At 33.5% G+C, this 16,026-nt stretch overlaps 2 protein-coding genes across 5 annotated transcripts; one reads left to right on the top strand and one right to left on the bottom strand.

Moving 5' to 3' along the window:
- Positions 1 to 402: 402 nt before the first annotated feature.
- LOC108452338 (microtubule-associated protein 70-5-like) lies at positions 403 to 4,971 on the bottom strand. Of its 3 annotated transcripts, none has more exons than XM_053028611.1 (11): positions 4,008 to 4,455; positions 3,825 to 3,910; positions 3,524 to 3,589; positions 3,260 to 3,430; positions 2,997 to 3,167; positions 2,738 to 2,893; positions 2,519 to 2,665; positions 2,335 to 2,406; positions 1,704 to 2,243; positions 1,458 to 1,615; positions 403 to 502 (listed from the first exon to the last, which is right to left on the bottom strand). In XM_053028611.1, exons 1-11 carry the CDS (start codon positions 4,123 to 4,125, stop codon positions 490 to 492), a joined length of 1,698 nt encoding a protein of 565 aa, XP_052884571.1. In that variant the 5' UTR covers positions 4,126 to 4,455; the 3' UTR covers positions 403 to 489. The 3 variants fall into 3 exon arrangements, with proteins under 3 accessions (XP_052884571.1, XP_052884572.1, XP_017605603.1); XM_053028612.1 differs by lacking the exon at positions 403 to 502 and adding an exon at positions 1,029 to 1,331 and having other exon boundaries at positions 4,008 to 4,971; XM_017750114.2 differs by lacking the exon at positions 403 to 502 and adding an exon at positions 1,029 to 1,328 and having other exon boundaries at positions 4,008 to 4,451.
- A 7,639-nt stretch (positions 4,972 to 12,610) lies between these two features.
- On the top strand, positions 12,611 to 15,844 carry LOC108453261 (scarecrow-like protein 13). Of its 2 annotated transcripts, none has more exons than XM_017751268.2 (2): positions 12,611 to 12,772; positions 13,636 to 15,844. In XM_017751268.2, exon 2 carries the CDS (start codon positions 13,909 to 13,911, stop codon positions 15,553 to 15,555), a length of 1,647 nt encoding a protein of 548 aa, XP_017606757.2. In that variant the 5' UTR covers positions 12,611 to 12,772; positions 13,636 to 13,908; the 3' UTR covers positions 15,556 to 15,844. The 2 variants fall into 2 exon arrangements, with proteins under 2 accessions (XP_017606757.2, XP_017606756.2); XM_017751267.2 differs by having other exon boundaries at positions 12,611 to 12,781.
- Positions 15,845 to 16,026: the final 182 nt, after the last annotated feature.

Here is a 16,026-nt window from a genome sequence, read left to right as displayed (position 1 = left end):
CAATTCACGACCCATATAATATATATATATATAGACTGCTTTCGGTACTACACTACAACCACTACAACATCATTTCCCATTTGATAAAGTTATCGAGAAATGTTTCCCGGACCCAAATATATATAATATAAGTAGGAAGTTGACTTTCCACTATATAATTTTAATTTTCCAACAGGCGGGCGTTGACCTCCTTGTCTTAAGAACAAAGTGATATGGGTTGCACGTCCATGTTTCATACAGTCTCCAGCGTGAAAGATTATATATAGAGTCCGCACGACTCGATAACTCAAAAAGTATCAAAAAAAGAAATCATGGGCAACTGCTTAAACCATTTGTTCGCTCCGTCTCCGGCCAAGAAGGGTAAACTTGTCGTCCACAATGAAGGAGAAAAGGAGTTTAGAGACTCGAAGGTAGTCAAAGAGGTCCACTATTTTCTGCCTCCGGCTGGCTGTATCATGCCAAATCACCATCCAATTTCTCTCAAAATCATCAAAAAAGAAAGCTGCAAAGGAGGACGTAGTAGTATAAAGATTATGGTTTCTAGGCAGCAACTGGAGTTTCTCCTCAGACATGCAAAGATGTTTCAGTCTATGAAAGTATCCATCCCACCAACCTCTAGGACTCCTAAGCCAGGGAATCAGAAATGGCGACCATCTTTATCTGCCATTCCTGAGGAGCCTTATTTAAGGCCATATAGGATTTCTGCCTGTTATTTTCAATCAGGGGAGCAAAAAAACCTGTGCAGTGATTCGTAAATTGTATAGATAGTAGCCATCGGGAGACTGTTTCTGCCATGTTTTTTTTTTCTTGCAGTGCCTTCTCTCGCCCATATATTTTATGATTTTCTGCTGTGTTTAAAGTGTTTCGTGTGTTTGAACCTACTAACTAGATTCGACTGTGACTAACCGTAAAGTATTATCGGGTTACCCTACCCGGTTTCTGAAGTCTGTATTCCCTGTTATTATTCTCTGCATTGTTATTGTCATTTTCACATCTTACACTAATTAGACAAATACAGTCCTCAAGCATTGCAAAAAGCAATTTCATTCCATCAATCAGAAAACCAAAGGAATCCTATTCCTAGGATGTTACAAGTTTAGATCTCCAACGTTCACCCACAGCCAAACCCTTTTTTTTACAGACCCAATTTCATCAATCATTTAACTTTATTTTAACTAGCTACCTACCATCAGCAAAAAAATTCAACAATAATTTACAGTGAATTGAAAACTACAAACACAGAACAAGAATCAAATCAATTTCCAAGTTTTCTTCAACATCCACCCTTCATGGGAGTCTTCAAGATCAAGATGTTTGGGTTACCCCTGCTACTTCCAGACCATCCAATGCGTTAAAAATTATATTTAAATGCAAAAATGTTTGTAATGAAATGAAACATCTTTCTGGTAGACATTATGAAATAGAACAATAAGGAGGAATTTAAAGTTAAAACCAACCTTCTGGTCTTAGAGGACTTTTTGTGTTTCATCTTTTTGGTATCATCACCCATTTTCGCTGATCCATTTTCCTTTTCTTTCGCTAGTGATTCTCTCTTCACCCGTTTAGCCTCCACTTCCATGGCTCTTGAGAATGCTTCAACCTTCTTCATGAGCATCTGTAGACAATTAACATATGTTCGGTAACTCATGCTTGTGCATTGTGAGTATCTAAAAACAGCAGAAAATTTACTGGTGTTTCTTCACCTTTATTTCTTCATCTTTAGTATTCAAACTACTGTCTTTAGCCTCACACAACTTTCTTAAATTGATGACCTCTTTCTGAAGCCTATCATACAAAAATCCTGAAACCATATCTTCGGCATTGCTATCAGCAATTCCTCTGTTTCCTGTCTGTTCATTGCTACCTCCATTACTTTTTATTTCGGCCGAATCTTTTGTGTCACCGTCTTTGCGTACACTGCTGTCCCCGTTTACCTTCATTTCTGCATTTTCCTTCTCATTGCTATCAGCAACCTTACACCTAGATGCCCACAATTTTTTTCTTACCATGTTTTCTCCTGATGTTGCCCTTGGCCGTTGCAGGGAAGAACTTGTACTGATGGTAGAAGCCCTTGGCTGAGAGGTAGACCTCTTCTTTAGTCCACCGGTGCTTGTTAAAAATCCTAAGATGTTACTGGACTTTTCTGGTTTTGGGGACCCGTAAGATGCATTAGGATTGATTGAGATACTTGATATATGTTTTAATCCATCTTCCAAAATCTTGAGCCTTAGCTTGAACTTATCCTAATGCATAGATAGTTACATTGAGCTTGAGAAATAGTGCATTTAAAAAAGATTCAATTGAGCTATCTCGGGTCAGCAAATCAAATTTCACCTTAAGCTGTGCTTCTGCCTTTGCTGTTCTCACTGACATAGATAGTTTGTCCTTCAATCTTTGCATCTCTGCCTGTAAATACCTCATCATTATGTTTCATTGTTCAATAAGTTATGTTCGAGGCTAACTTCACCATTAAGTCACTGACATTGCTTGCTTAAGAAGTTTGTTATGAAAGAATTACCTGCAGCAGCCTTCTGTCCTCCAACCATTGCTTGACAGGCATTACTTTGTCATTTTCGTCCTTCCATTCATTAGCCACCACGGTCGCTACACGGTTTGCCAAAACTTTAACTCTAGCGAGCTCCCTCTCAAGTGTCCTCTTTTCCTCCTGAATAATTGAGTCATTCCACTTAGTAACTTATACCACTTCCATGAATCAGAGTGAGAGCATGGCACCTACCCGAAGTTGAGAAATCTGTCGCCGACAGTCACGGATAGAATTAGCAGCAGCCCCACCAACCAAAATGGCCTCTTCAAGTTCCTTAATGGTTTGGCTAAGCTTTTCAATCTCCAAGACCTTTTGGCGATTAGTTTTCTCAAGGATTTTGTTCTCCTCCTGCAATGCATAATGATAAAGTTGAGGGTACATTTTGATCATAGGCTAAAATTCTGGAACCCCTCTAATTATTCAATAACCAAACTGTCAAAGCTAAACTTGCCTGGCAAATCTCAATCTGCCTCCTTAACTCCAAGTTTTGGTTTTGAACTTCCTCAACTATTAAAGCCCTTTCTAAAGCAGATCGCAAAATCCTCTCTGCTTCGATCAAAGCTAATTCCTTTGACTTTGTGAGACGTTCCAAAGCCTTCTTATCCTGGTGGAGCACTGCAATCTGAGAGTGGAAGTGGAGCATGATGATGAGGCTAGTATGTTTAATACATTTGGAGCACTACATATTTTCCCACAAATCCTTCCCTACCCTACCTCATTTTTGTACATTTTAATCTCAGCCTTAAGAGGAGCAATGATTGACTCCATAGACACATCCTCATCATCCTTTTGACTTGCATAAACTCTTCTGAGAGTTGCTTCCGCAGCAAATTGTGCAGCCACTGCATCTTTCTTCTCATCTGCCAGTTTCTTCATTTCGAGATTCTACATCGAATAGAATTTAAGTTTCATTACTTATACACACACACATGCATATACAAACATGCAGAATCCAAGAATTCCATAAAGTAGACGAACCTTTTGTTGGAGCAGATTCTCAGCGACCCTGTGTTTCTCATCCAACGTTTGAACTTCTTCACCGAGCTGCAAAAAGAATTACAAATATACCCACAGAATCTGATTACAAACTTCATCCTGTAATTTCAAATAATTCAACAGATCCTAGTGTTTTATTGCTCTCTTGTGACAGTACTGAAACTACAGCCTATATATACATACATGTACATATTCGTATTCAGTATATTATAGCTGTGCCGCTAGCACTTTATTAACAAAGAATTCTTCTGATATAGCAATTAAAACTTTGATTTTCCACTACCTCTTCTATGACCTTATCCTTGAGCGCTTCTGTTGCTCTCAATGCCTTGATTTCAGCCTGAGCAGCTCCCAACTTTCGGTCCTTTTCTGGAACAATAACAAATTAATATTCAGAGCTAATAATCCTAAACATGTTTCACTGAAGCAGCCGATACACAGATGTAATACTGTTGGTGTAAGAGACCTTTGAGTCGGTTCTGCAATCGGGTGAGCTCTAACACAAAAGGGTCGGGGTGATCAGCAATAGCAAGAGGGAGCTGTTCTTCGCCTCCAAATACATGGCTATGACCCGCCATCACCATCTTTGCGCTTTTGTGTCTCAGTGTTGGCACTTGGTGGTAGCATATATAATGCCAAAACACCCCCCTCCCCAAACAACAACAATAAAACCACTTAGACAAATTTGAGAGAGCCGGTCTCTTTAAGGAAATGACCGCAAAGAGAGGAATACTGACATTTCCTTAATCTTAAGCAATCACTGAAAGCCACTGCCATATATAATCCTCTTTCTTTCCTTCGTTTATGTCTTAATCTTTGGGCAGTAACGGTTACTTTCTTATTATCATCGTGACTACAGATTTCAAACTTTATATTCCTTAACTAAAATGATGATACGCCCCATCGAATATTAAATGCTTATTAATTTATTATTATATTTGTTTTTGATGAAATGATGATAAATATTAGACACTTTGATGGAATTTTCCCCTTTTCATGTTTACCTTTCGAATGAACACCTAACTAATCTCCATGTACAGACTCGTCTCTCAAGAAACTAAACAACTGCTTTTTCATTTTGGAGTGTACATATATGTCCAAGGTTAGAGAAAGATATGGATACCAAACCTTTACTAGTTGGGTGCCATTTGCTGCAATATTATTGTTAGTGTATGACTGACAGATAATTTTCAAAAAGAAAAAGCCTAATGAGGGAGACAAATAAAAAAATAAATCCATTATTTCCAATGCTTTCTATCCAATCTTTTCAAGCCCCTGATGATGCCCTTCTAATTTCCTAAACTAATAAATTAAAATGAAGCAGAATACTATTACTTCTCTATGTGTATATATGTATATAGTTGTAAGCTTGCCTTGCTTTGCCTGCATTTTGATGGCCATGGTTTGGGATGTCCTCATAATGAAACCCTATATCAACTCCCTTCTTTTTTTATTCTCTCTTTTTTATCTTTAAATTTTTTAAGTTGTTTCGACTTTTCTTACTTTTGATTTTAAGAATTTAATATCTTTACTTATTTAATTTAAAATTAAAATCTAATTAATAACATTATTAATCGACTTCTAAATCTTAATATGTATTATTAATTGGACTTTTAGCTTTTAAATAAGACATTTGAATATTGAAACATTGCATATTTGAATTTAGTGAATACTCATTAGTAGAATTATCAAATAGACTTTAATTTTCAAATCAAACAAATATAGAGGACAAATTCTTCAAAATAAGGTAGCATTGGTATAATGAAAATAGTCATTTTCTTGAGAATTTAATCCATTGAAAAGTTATCTCAACATTTGATATGCCAAATTTAATTTACTTTCCTTTGGAATTACTTTCTCATGAACATGGCGATGCAGTTTCCGTGATAAAATGTGGGAAAGTTATTTTTCCTTCTGGATTGGAAAGTTAAAAAAAATATTAAAACAAAATTAACCCTATTTTATATTTGTTTAAGGTATTACTCTATTAATAATCATAAAAATAAATAAAATAGAAGAAGCTATTGCCTTCCTCCTCTTCTTCTTTTGCCCTACCACTTGATTCTCTTTATTACTTCAACGGATTCTTCACAAGTATTATATATATATATATTTTTTTAATTTATTCCAAGACAAGTATATATATTCATTATTTATATGCACATTATTTTATTTACAAAATATATGGAGGACAAATTTGAAACAATTTTACTTTCAATTAACATTATAAATTAAAAATATCAATTAAATTTTATTATAAATATTCAATCCAAATATTTGTTGAGAATAAAGTTTATTATAATATGAATATTATTTTTTATTTAATAAGGGTAAATTCATAAATTATTATTACATTCTTAGGAAAGTACTCACTTTGAAGCAAACATGATAATATAACTTTCGTAAAATTTTAATTAATACCTTTCAATGTATACTAAATGTTATAAAGTAACTTTTCCGACAATCACATCCCATTTAAATCATAAAATGAGAAAGCACTTAGCACTATCTAAAAGTAGAGGAATTAAATTTTAAATTTTAAAAAAAAAGAGTAAGTGACATAATTAAACCAAATTATTTTTGTTGTAACTTTTATTCATCATATTAATTAATTGTCCTAAATGTGAAAATGATGGAGATTAATTTTGGTAATGGAAAGCTCTTTCAATGGAATAGTTTGATTTCTTAAGCGCTAAAAATTGCTGAAACCAAGGCGTTGCTTTTTATATTATATTTAGTGGAATGAAGTCACTCAAACACACATTTCTCATCTCATCTCATCGTTCCTTAAAAGTAAGATTGATTGATTGATGATTAGATATGTATTATATAAAAAGTAGGACTATCATGAATACGTAATACATAATATACGGAGCTCCAGCTGTAATTAGCCCTAAGCCATTGGCGATTGTAAATATAGTAGACATTAAAGAAAGCCATAATTAAACCTGAATAGAAACCAGATTAGTCAAAAGGGATTTTGATTAAAGATTTAATCATAGCTTAATTGAATTCTCCACTAATCTTGCTTTGTAAGTGATGCCAACACCCATCAAAGCAAGCTCCGACAGGTCTCTATGTTTTTATCTGTTTCTGATAGGTTTGAGTTGGTGAATTATTGAATGATTGATGTTGTAGTTGAGCAGTCTTGCAATGTTTTCAGTTATGGGTCTGTTTGAAGCCCATTATTGGGTATACTTCAGGCCTTGCCCTCGTTTCAACTTGGGATCGTAGTGGAACCATTAAAAAGGTGAAAGTCGTTTAGTCCCAACATCTGAAAGGAAGGGTTTGTTTGGTACAATCGTTGGTCTCTCTATCACACTGAGTCTTGGAGGACGTACTCGAGAGTGGAGACTAAGTTCTATTAATCGTGAATCTAGTCTTGGGTGTAATCAACTCATCAGAAAAATAAGAGGGATGGAGTAAAACATAAGTTTAAAAAATGGATTTAATTAAAAAATAAATTATATTTAAAAAACAAATCAAGCCTCAAATAAGATATTTTTATTTCAATCCGAATTAGTAAAAGACAAAAATTTATTGTTTTATTATTGTTTTACTGCTATTTTTAATTTTATCGTTGTTTTGCTACCCTTTCACTATATATTTTGTTATTATCATTTGTATATTATATAATTCTTCTTTTATTGTTAATTTTGTTACTATTTTAGAGGCATTTGCTTGTTAAGTTATACTTATCTTAATATTATTTAAGTATAAATATTTTTTAACTTATTTTTAATTTATTAAGAAACAATTATTTTAATATTTTTCATGTGTTATCTTTTTAAAAATTTATATAAAAAATAATTTAAGTGAGTTATGCTCGAGTTTTAGTATTTTTATTCAAGTCAAGTCTTTTTAGACTCGAATCTAGTAAATAAACCTAAATTTTGATAACATCTGACTTTGACCTATGACCAAATCTAAACTAAACCTAATGGCTGGTCGAACAGGGTGAAAATTAGTGGTAAGGTTGCCATCTTCCTATTTCATTACTCCATGTTTAATGAACCAAAATCATAATAATCTTGACCTTTATGTGGAATGAAAGGTATTGAAATACGCATGCATCTCAAAAGCATTTGAAGGCGCAGCATTATATTGATGGTCAGGTAACCACTAAATGTTGAAATTGAGATCGAGCTTTATTTAAAATATCATATAACCGCTAAATTTTTACAAAATAATAAATTACATCATTAATCACTAAGTTATGGGTATTTTTTTTGGTCACTTAGTTAAAAAAAAAGTATAATTTAGTCATTGAATTATTTGAAAATTTTTGTTTAAGTTAGTAAACTATTCGAAAGTTTTTATTTAATTCACTGACTTGTTAAGTTTTTTCTAAAAAAAATTTCTATCAGTGAACTCTAAGTGATAATTTGAAATTTGACAAGTAGAAAAACATACTTTAGATCCTAACCGATCTAAACGATCAATGTTGAAGATCGAATAAAAAAACTATTTGAATTTTGGTTCGCTGATTCATGATGTCCAAAGTTATTTCATAAAAAAAACTACTGTAGAAAAAAAAGAGAAAAAAAACTTTCGATTGTTGCAAACAGTACAAATAAAAAGAGCCACATAGCATCAACTTTAATAGTGGAGCGAATTACCTAAAGCCTTAGTAATGATAAAGTTAGGGGTGCTTTTAATTTTACCAGTGTAGTTTAATTCTGTATGATTTTCCTTTTAAAAAAAAAAAGGTCATAATTTACAAGTACAAAGGTAAGCAACTCCCACGTGGGAAAAACATAACAATGATGAGGATAAATAATGATATTGTATTTACTCTTTACTTACCACCCGCCTAGAAAGATAACTACGCCCTGTGCCTCTCTTAAAAGAAAAGGGGAAAAAAGTGTTTCTGAAATAAGCAAGTGACCTCACCCCACCATCTTTTGTTCCAAGTTATGGTCTTTTCTTTACCAGTTGGAAGAGAGGGGAGATTTCCACACACGTGATGCGACTTCACCACCCCACCCACTTTTTTTTTTTTTAATTACAAAAAAAGCAAGGGCGAGTAAAGAGTAAAGGGACGAAAGGATAAAGGAGTAAGTGAGGTCAGTAAAACAGTACCTTTGATTGGGATGATATGTATATAAACAATAAAACTTAGTTGGGAATCATTCTCATACGATAAGATTTGTTGCCCCCAACTTCCCTTATCATTTGATTTTGATATTAACGATGAACCTATATCTGTAATGCGTGAAGTAATATTGGGAATATTCCCTTTTACATAAACGGTTCGGAAATCGCCCCCCTCTAATCACACGTAGCTATACGAGATCGATTCTTGTGTTGCCGACAATACCTTTTACAACTGAATTGCAGGGACGGTGTTAGAGCATCTGCCAAAGATGCACCGAAGGTTAGTAAGATAAGAGATCCGATTAGAAGACAGAATAAATTATTAAAACTAAAGAACAGCAAAGACATCTTCCCACATTTACATGAAATTTTTTTTTTAAAATGATGCTCTTTGTCTCTGATACTGAACCGCTTCTCTAATAAAAACCGTCGAATGACATTCCTTCATATGACAAAGAATATTGCTTGTCCTGTTTTAGAGATTCACTTAAGACCATTAGTTATTAATGTGCACGGTCCTTTTTCTCTGTTGCTTAATTAAGAAATTAAAAGAAGTAGGTTACCATATAACAGACAATGGGTTGGTTTCATTGGTAATTAATATTGATGGGCCATCATGTCAGATTCTCAAGTCACAATCACCAAGCAGCTCCTCCCAAATTCCTACGTTCGGCTGTAGCTTATTACTTTTTCTTCTCTTTTTCAACTTCCATCTCATGCTGAAGGATTTAAGTCTTAAGATAAGGAAAGTGGGCCAATATTTTTATTTGATTAGTTGCGGAGCGCTTTGTTTAAAGTAAATTAATAGTGTAAAAAGGAAAAGCACCAAGATTCACCTTTATTTTTTCTAGTTTGTTTATCAACATCAACATCGATATCAATATCAATATCACATCCTTCCTTGTACCGTAAAATATGCATCCGAAGTCAGAAAAAACCTGCTTGGTTGCTAGGCCAAGGCCACCACTTTTAAAGCTCAAATCAAATCCCTTTGTTTTGTTTTAACTCTACAGTACAAATACGACTATTTTTATAAAATTATGTTAGACTAGTCTAATGTTGTTCATATGTCCGGTCAAGTTTAGGTTAAGTCTTAACAAAATTTCAGGTCCGATTAATATGTTTAGACCCCATTCTGCTTAAAAAATAGACTTATATTTTTATCTAAATTTAACCTATATTATAGATGTTAAATTAAAGCCTATTTTAACCTGGTTCAGTATTATTATTTTTAAATTATTCTATTATATAAAACAAATTTAAAAGTACAATATATCAAATATATTATAACATTAAACTAAATAATTTCCTAATAAATTTAAAATATATTAAAATATTAAAACAAAAATTTTTAATATTTTTGAAAATACATATATATGGGTCAAGGCTAGGCGAAAAAAGCAAACCTTTTTTCTAATTCAAATTCATATTTCAAACTTCTATTTTTATTCAAATATTCTCATTTTCCAAGCAAACCTTAATAATAAGATAATGGCTCAATGGTATAGGTTGCACTCGAGACTTGTTGAATAACCTTACGTCTCGATCAACGTTGGGATTATATCTTTGGGACATTCTAAACATGCGGTGAGGATTCAGGGTTTAAATATTTCCTCCCATATTTGCATTTGATCTTTGAATTTATGGAAGCAATTATTTTAATTCAATTAGATTGCCGTATTTAAAATCTTTTTTAGTTTATTATCTTTTTATTTAAAAATTAAAGAGGAGATATATGTAATTCTACCAATTACTACGTAATTGTGATTAACAAATAGTACGACTTTCCTTTATTCCTTTACCGTCTTCAAACTTCGAAGTAGTTTTTGTTTTTAATATCAACAGTTGCATCATTTTGAGATCCCCCTTCCTGGGAAGAAGCTCAACATTTTTATGCTTTTTTTTTTTAATGACAATCTAGAAAGAGAAGTGGTAATATTAATTAATTAATTAATTAATTTCTTATACATATTTATGAGCTGTATTTTTTAAGAAAATGTTATTATTTGGAATCATAAATAATAATAATACAAAAACATGATACATAGTACAAATGATTAATAAATCATTACAAATTAATGTATAAATATGTAAAGTAAATTTTAAAAAAAAGAGAGAAGAACAATTTGCCAATAACTGCAACACTAGAATAATTCAAAAATAAACTAAAAATGCATCAACTTGATCGAATTTGCATTTTAACATTGCCGTCATCAAATCGACCTGACGATGAACATCGATCAAACAATAAAAAGTTGTCAAAAGTCCTCAAAAACTCACTGCACCAGTGATGGACAAAAGATTAAGTCTCATATAACCTATCTTTCTCCTTATCATTTCAAATCTATCACTATCATTATGATTTATCATGATAAACCCCTTTAAGAACGATTTCTAATAGATTTGACGATAGGAACATATTCGGTTCGATTCGATTTTTGAACAAAAATTAAATTGAATCGAATCACTATATTTTATTTTTTTCTTTTAAAATTGATACCACATAAATAAAAATTAAAATATCCAAAACTGATAATTGCGGTTTGGTTTGTTTTTACCAAATTTGAAAAAAAACAATATTACCTTATTTTGGGCCCAAAAATCAAAAATTACATTTCTTGATTTATTTAATTTTCACAACAGTTATAATACACTCTCTAAAATTCATTTATAAAATGAATTAAATAATCAAATTAATATAATAATCATCAATAAAGCTATTTAAAAATCATTTTAAGTTAAGTTAATAAGTGATAAATTATTCAAGTTGTTAAATAGAAAGCTAATATATAAATCATCATTATATTGATGTTTTTTGTATCTTTTCTTTAATCAGTTTTAGTAGTATAACTAAATAATAATGATATGTCATATGATTGACTAAATCAATAACTATCAAACATACATAATTGTGAAATTTTATTTTATTTTATAAATAAAATATTATAAAATTTAATAAACTATTTTCCTAAAATTAGATTTATACTTATATTTATAATTATTATATTTAAGAAATGATACAATTATTCTATTATAAAATTACACTTTTTAATTTTTTTTATGAATTATTCCCATAACTAGTTGTCGTTAATAATAATAATAATAATAATAATAATAATAATAATAATAATAATAATAATAAATAAAGTTAAAAGAGTTAGTCCATATAGATATTAAAATGGTCAAGTTATTATGTTATTAAGCTTATTTTTTTAAACATAGATTTTTTTTTTCATTCGGTTTTAATTTGAATAAAATTGAATTTATTTGGACAAATTGAACTGAACTGAATTGAGCAATTTGGATGATAATACCAACCTAAATTCAAATTGAACAATATAAAATCTGAATCGAATTGAATACATCGGTTTGAATCGATTTTTCAATTTTTTTGGTTTCTTTGTATATCAATATTTGGTGGCACTTGTCAAATCTCACATATACTCTAAAGCATGATTAAAAATAAAAATAAAACAATAAACAAAACAAAAATCAAGATATAATAAAACTATAAAACTGTGGACAAATTAAAATGACGAAATTAAAAATAAAATAAAAAGATGTTGAAGAAACTATGCTCAGCAACAACTTAAAGGCTGTTGTCGTGGCTAATAAAACAAAATTTTAATTTGAAAAAGTTAAGCGGGGAGATTTTTCTACGAAAAGAAGTGAGGGATTTGGAGTATAATTAAGAGCTGTACTTGTAGTTCACAATTGCACATTATATGAAAGTACGAATGGCGCACATAGTCGGTTTGCTACCGAGGAGCGAGTGGTGTGACCCACTGGCACACACCACACATTGCGAGCCACTAAAGGCTATTTTCATACATATGCAAATGCATTAGGCAAGCATAAAAATTTTGACCGCATCTTTTTAAAGCTTTTTCTTAGTGGCATCCGTGTAAATAAGATCAATTCTAAGGTCCGTTAGTGATAACTTCTTGTATCTATCTATCTGTATGTGCATCTCTCTCTCTATAAAGTTCCGCCATGAAACAACAAACAATAAAGAAAACCATCACATATTTCTGGAGACAAACAGAGACACACAAAGGACAAAGGGTTCGTGTGTTAGACGGTCACAAAGAAAACCTAAAGCTAAAAACTATTTATTATTATTATTTTACTAAGGTTAGTAAGGTATGCCAACTCTCCCATAATCATATCTTCTCTGCTCGTGCCTTCATCATTACTATCTTCAATTGTGTTCCTTCTCTTTTCACTTTTCCTCGATCCATCACTCTTATTTGAGTTCAATTCAAGGTTTTATGTTCATATTCATGATTTTGGGGGAGAATGAATAGCTAGGCTACCCTTCAATTTAATTTATGTATATATATTTTCATTTGTTAGTTGCTGCTGTAGAAAATGAAAGTTTGGCCCTCTTAACGTGATAAGAAGGAACTAAAAAAATCTATTTTTTTTTTTCCATTTGTTTGTATAAGCGAGTTTATAGAGATATTAGATATGAATTTTCAAGTTATTTGTGTTTTAAGGATTTAAATGAATCATGAATCTGGTAGCTGATTTGTTTTTATGCTTTTGGTCTATTATATCTGTATGCTGAATTTTATGCTTTGTCATCTGCTACTGGTAGTGGTTTCTCTCTCCCCCTTTTTTTCATGATAGTTCCCTTTTGGTTGGTATGTTGGCTTTCGGTCTATAACCTTTGGGCTTTAACTTTCCTCATATTATTTTATGGGAGAGAGGTTTAAATTGGTTCTACCACCGTGCATTTTTTTTTCCACTTGGTTATAGTTTTTGTTGATGTCTTGTGCTTTGGTTGATCAACTCCTGATTCAAAGTTCTAACCATAGTTGCCTAGAGAAAAATTTCCTCTTGTCTTACACCCGTTCTCCATGTGGGCTCCTTTGGTTATTGCTTCTTCTTTTTTCTCTGGTGTTTCATCCCTTGACTGACTGACTGACTGACTATACTGTGCTTCCATCACTTGCATTGTCTAAGCTCTTATTTTCTTGGATTTGTTTTACCAGATTGCCTTTTTTTCCCTTGATATTTCTGCCTTGCACAACCAAAGCAATTAATGGTCCACATTGATGCTGAGGATCAATTCAGTTTTATCCGCATATGAAGGCTTTGCACAATCTTATATCCTTTCTATTAGCAATTGATTTTGCTCAATCAAGCAACTGCTGCTGTTAGGAGAAGGAAAGAAGGAAAGTGTTCAAAAAAATTTGTTATCGCTGCAAACATCATTCAGGAACAAAGAGTTTTTTAGAGGAAGTTTATAGGCAGGTTGGGCTTAGATGCGAGCATCTCCGAAACACCAAAATCCAGCTACCATCCGCAGGTTGTATGACCAACCTGTCAAAGAAAATGATCCATTTTACTTGTCTCGTATCCAGATGTTAGACAATAATGCATGTTCAAATACTGGCGGCCAGGGAACCGATGTCTCGTTTCAAACATGCAAGGACCAAGTTTTTACCCTGGAATCATCCATGGCAGGTGCCGGTTTTGTAGCCTATGATTCCCTTTCTGCTGTAAGCATCTCGTCGAGCAGGAGTCCTTTCTCCCCACACGGTTCTCAATCATGCCTGTCTGATCCTCGTCCTTCCCCTGACAACACTGACGGGTCACCATACAGTGGATCTTCTGTTGTTGATGATAGCAACAAATTGAAGCACAAGCTGCGGGAGCTGGAACTCTCATTGTTGGGGCCTGAATCAGATACTGTAGATAGCTGCAATGGCTGCTTCATTACTGGAGACCACCAAGTTGCTTCCATGGCAAGCTTCAACTGTGCCCAACTGGTGGACTTGGTCCCTAAATTGAACTTGAAACAGATTCTTGTTGCCTGTGGTCAAGCACTTCATGATGATGACATGTTGACAGTGACAGGATTAATGCATGTCTTGGAGAAAATGGTTTCAGTGTCTGGGGAACCTATCCAACGATTGGGTGCTTATGTGCTGGAAGGGCTTAGAGCGAGGTTGGAATCCTCGGGGAGTAATATCTACAGAGCCCTAAAATGCAAAGAGCCAACAAGCTCAGAACTGATGTCTTACATGCATATTCTGTTCAGGATCTGCCCATACTGGAAGTTTGCATACACATCAGGTAATGTTGTCATCAAGGAAGTCTTGGAATATGAAGGAAAAGTTCACATAATTGATTTCCAAATAGCACAGGGCACCCAATGGATGTTCCTTATTGCAGCTCTTGCAAAACGCCCTGGCGGACCACCATCAATCCGCATAACTGGTATTGATGATTCTCAATCAAATCATGCTCGAGGTGGGGGACTTCATATTGTGGGGCAGAGGCTATCTGAATTTGCTCGGTCATACAACGTGCCGTTTGAGTTTCATGATGCTGCTATGTCTGGTTGTGAAATTCAACTAGAGCATCTTAAGGTTCACCCGGGGGAAGCCCTAGCTGTGAACTTTCCATATGTATTGCACCACATGCCGGATGAGAGTGTAAGCATCTGGAATCACAGAGATCGACTATTGAGGCTGGTTAAGAGTTTGTCACCCAAGGTTGTGACTCTCACCGAGCAAGAGTCTAATACGAATACATCTCCATTCTTTTCAAGGTACCTTGAGACACTTGATTATTATTCAGCTATGTTTGAATCAATAGATGTAGCTTGTCCAAGAGACGACAAACAAAGGATCAATGCTGAGCAGCATTGTGTTGCACGCGATATTGTGAATATGATTGCTTGTGAAGGGCCTGAGAGGGTGGAAAGGCACGAACTTCATGGAAAGTGGAGGTCAAGATTTATGATGGCTGGTTTTTCACAATATCCGCTGAGCTCGTCAGTAGCTATGGCTGTAAGAGATATGCTGGAGGAGTATGACCATAAGTATAGACTCGAAGAGAGGGAAGGGGCACTCTATCTTGGCTGGGTAAATAGAGCAATGGCGACATTCTCGGCTTGGAGGTGAAATCCTAATACTCCATGAATTCTGTATATTCTATCCACATTTTTGTTTGTTTTCTAGTTTTCTGTTTAAGAGCAAGGCCATTTAGTGTTAGAGTAAATTAAAGAAATATGAGCTTAGCTTTCGTAGTTTGTTGTTGTTGAGATAGCATTAGGAAAGGGAAGTGCCTTGAACGGCAAAATATCAGCAATGTATCTCCATTCTGCATCTGGACATGAGAAGAGGTCGTTCATTTTTCTCTGACTTTGGCTTCTCATTTGGACATTAGTAGATCAATTTATTGACTTTGCAATTTTAACTGATTAAGAGGGTGAGGATTGAGGAACCCATGGTCACTATCAAATTCTACTACTATCTAGTAAAATGTCCACAAAATCCTTCCATTTACTTAAATAACTGATGCATGGATGGATGGCAGGATATAAGAGGGTCATGCCAGTCTCTGCTGCCTATATTTCTTATAAATTGGAGATG

The sequence above is a fragment of the Gossypium arboreum genome, chromosome 5, assembly GCF_025698485.1.
Source record: "Gossypium arboreum isolate Shixiya-1 chromosome 5, ASM2569848v2, whole genome shotgun sequence".
Classification (NCBI taxonomy): Eukaryota; Viridiplantae; Streptophyta; class Magnoliopsida; order Malvales; family Malvaceae; genus Gossypium; species Gossypium arboreum.
This window is presented reverse-complemented; position numbering and strand designations above follow the sequence as displayed.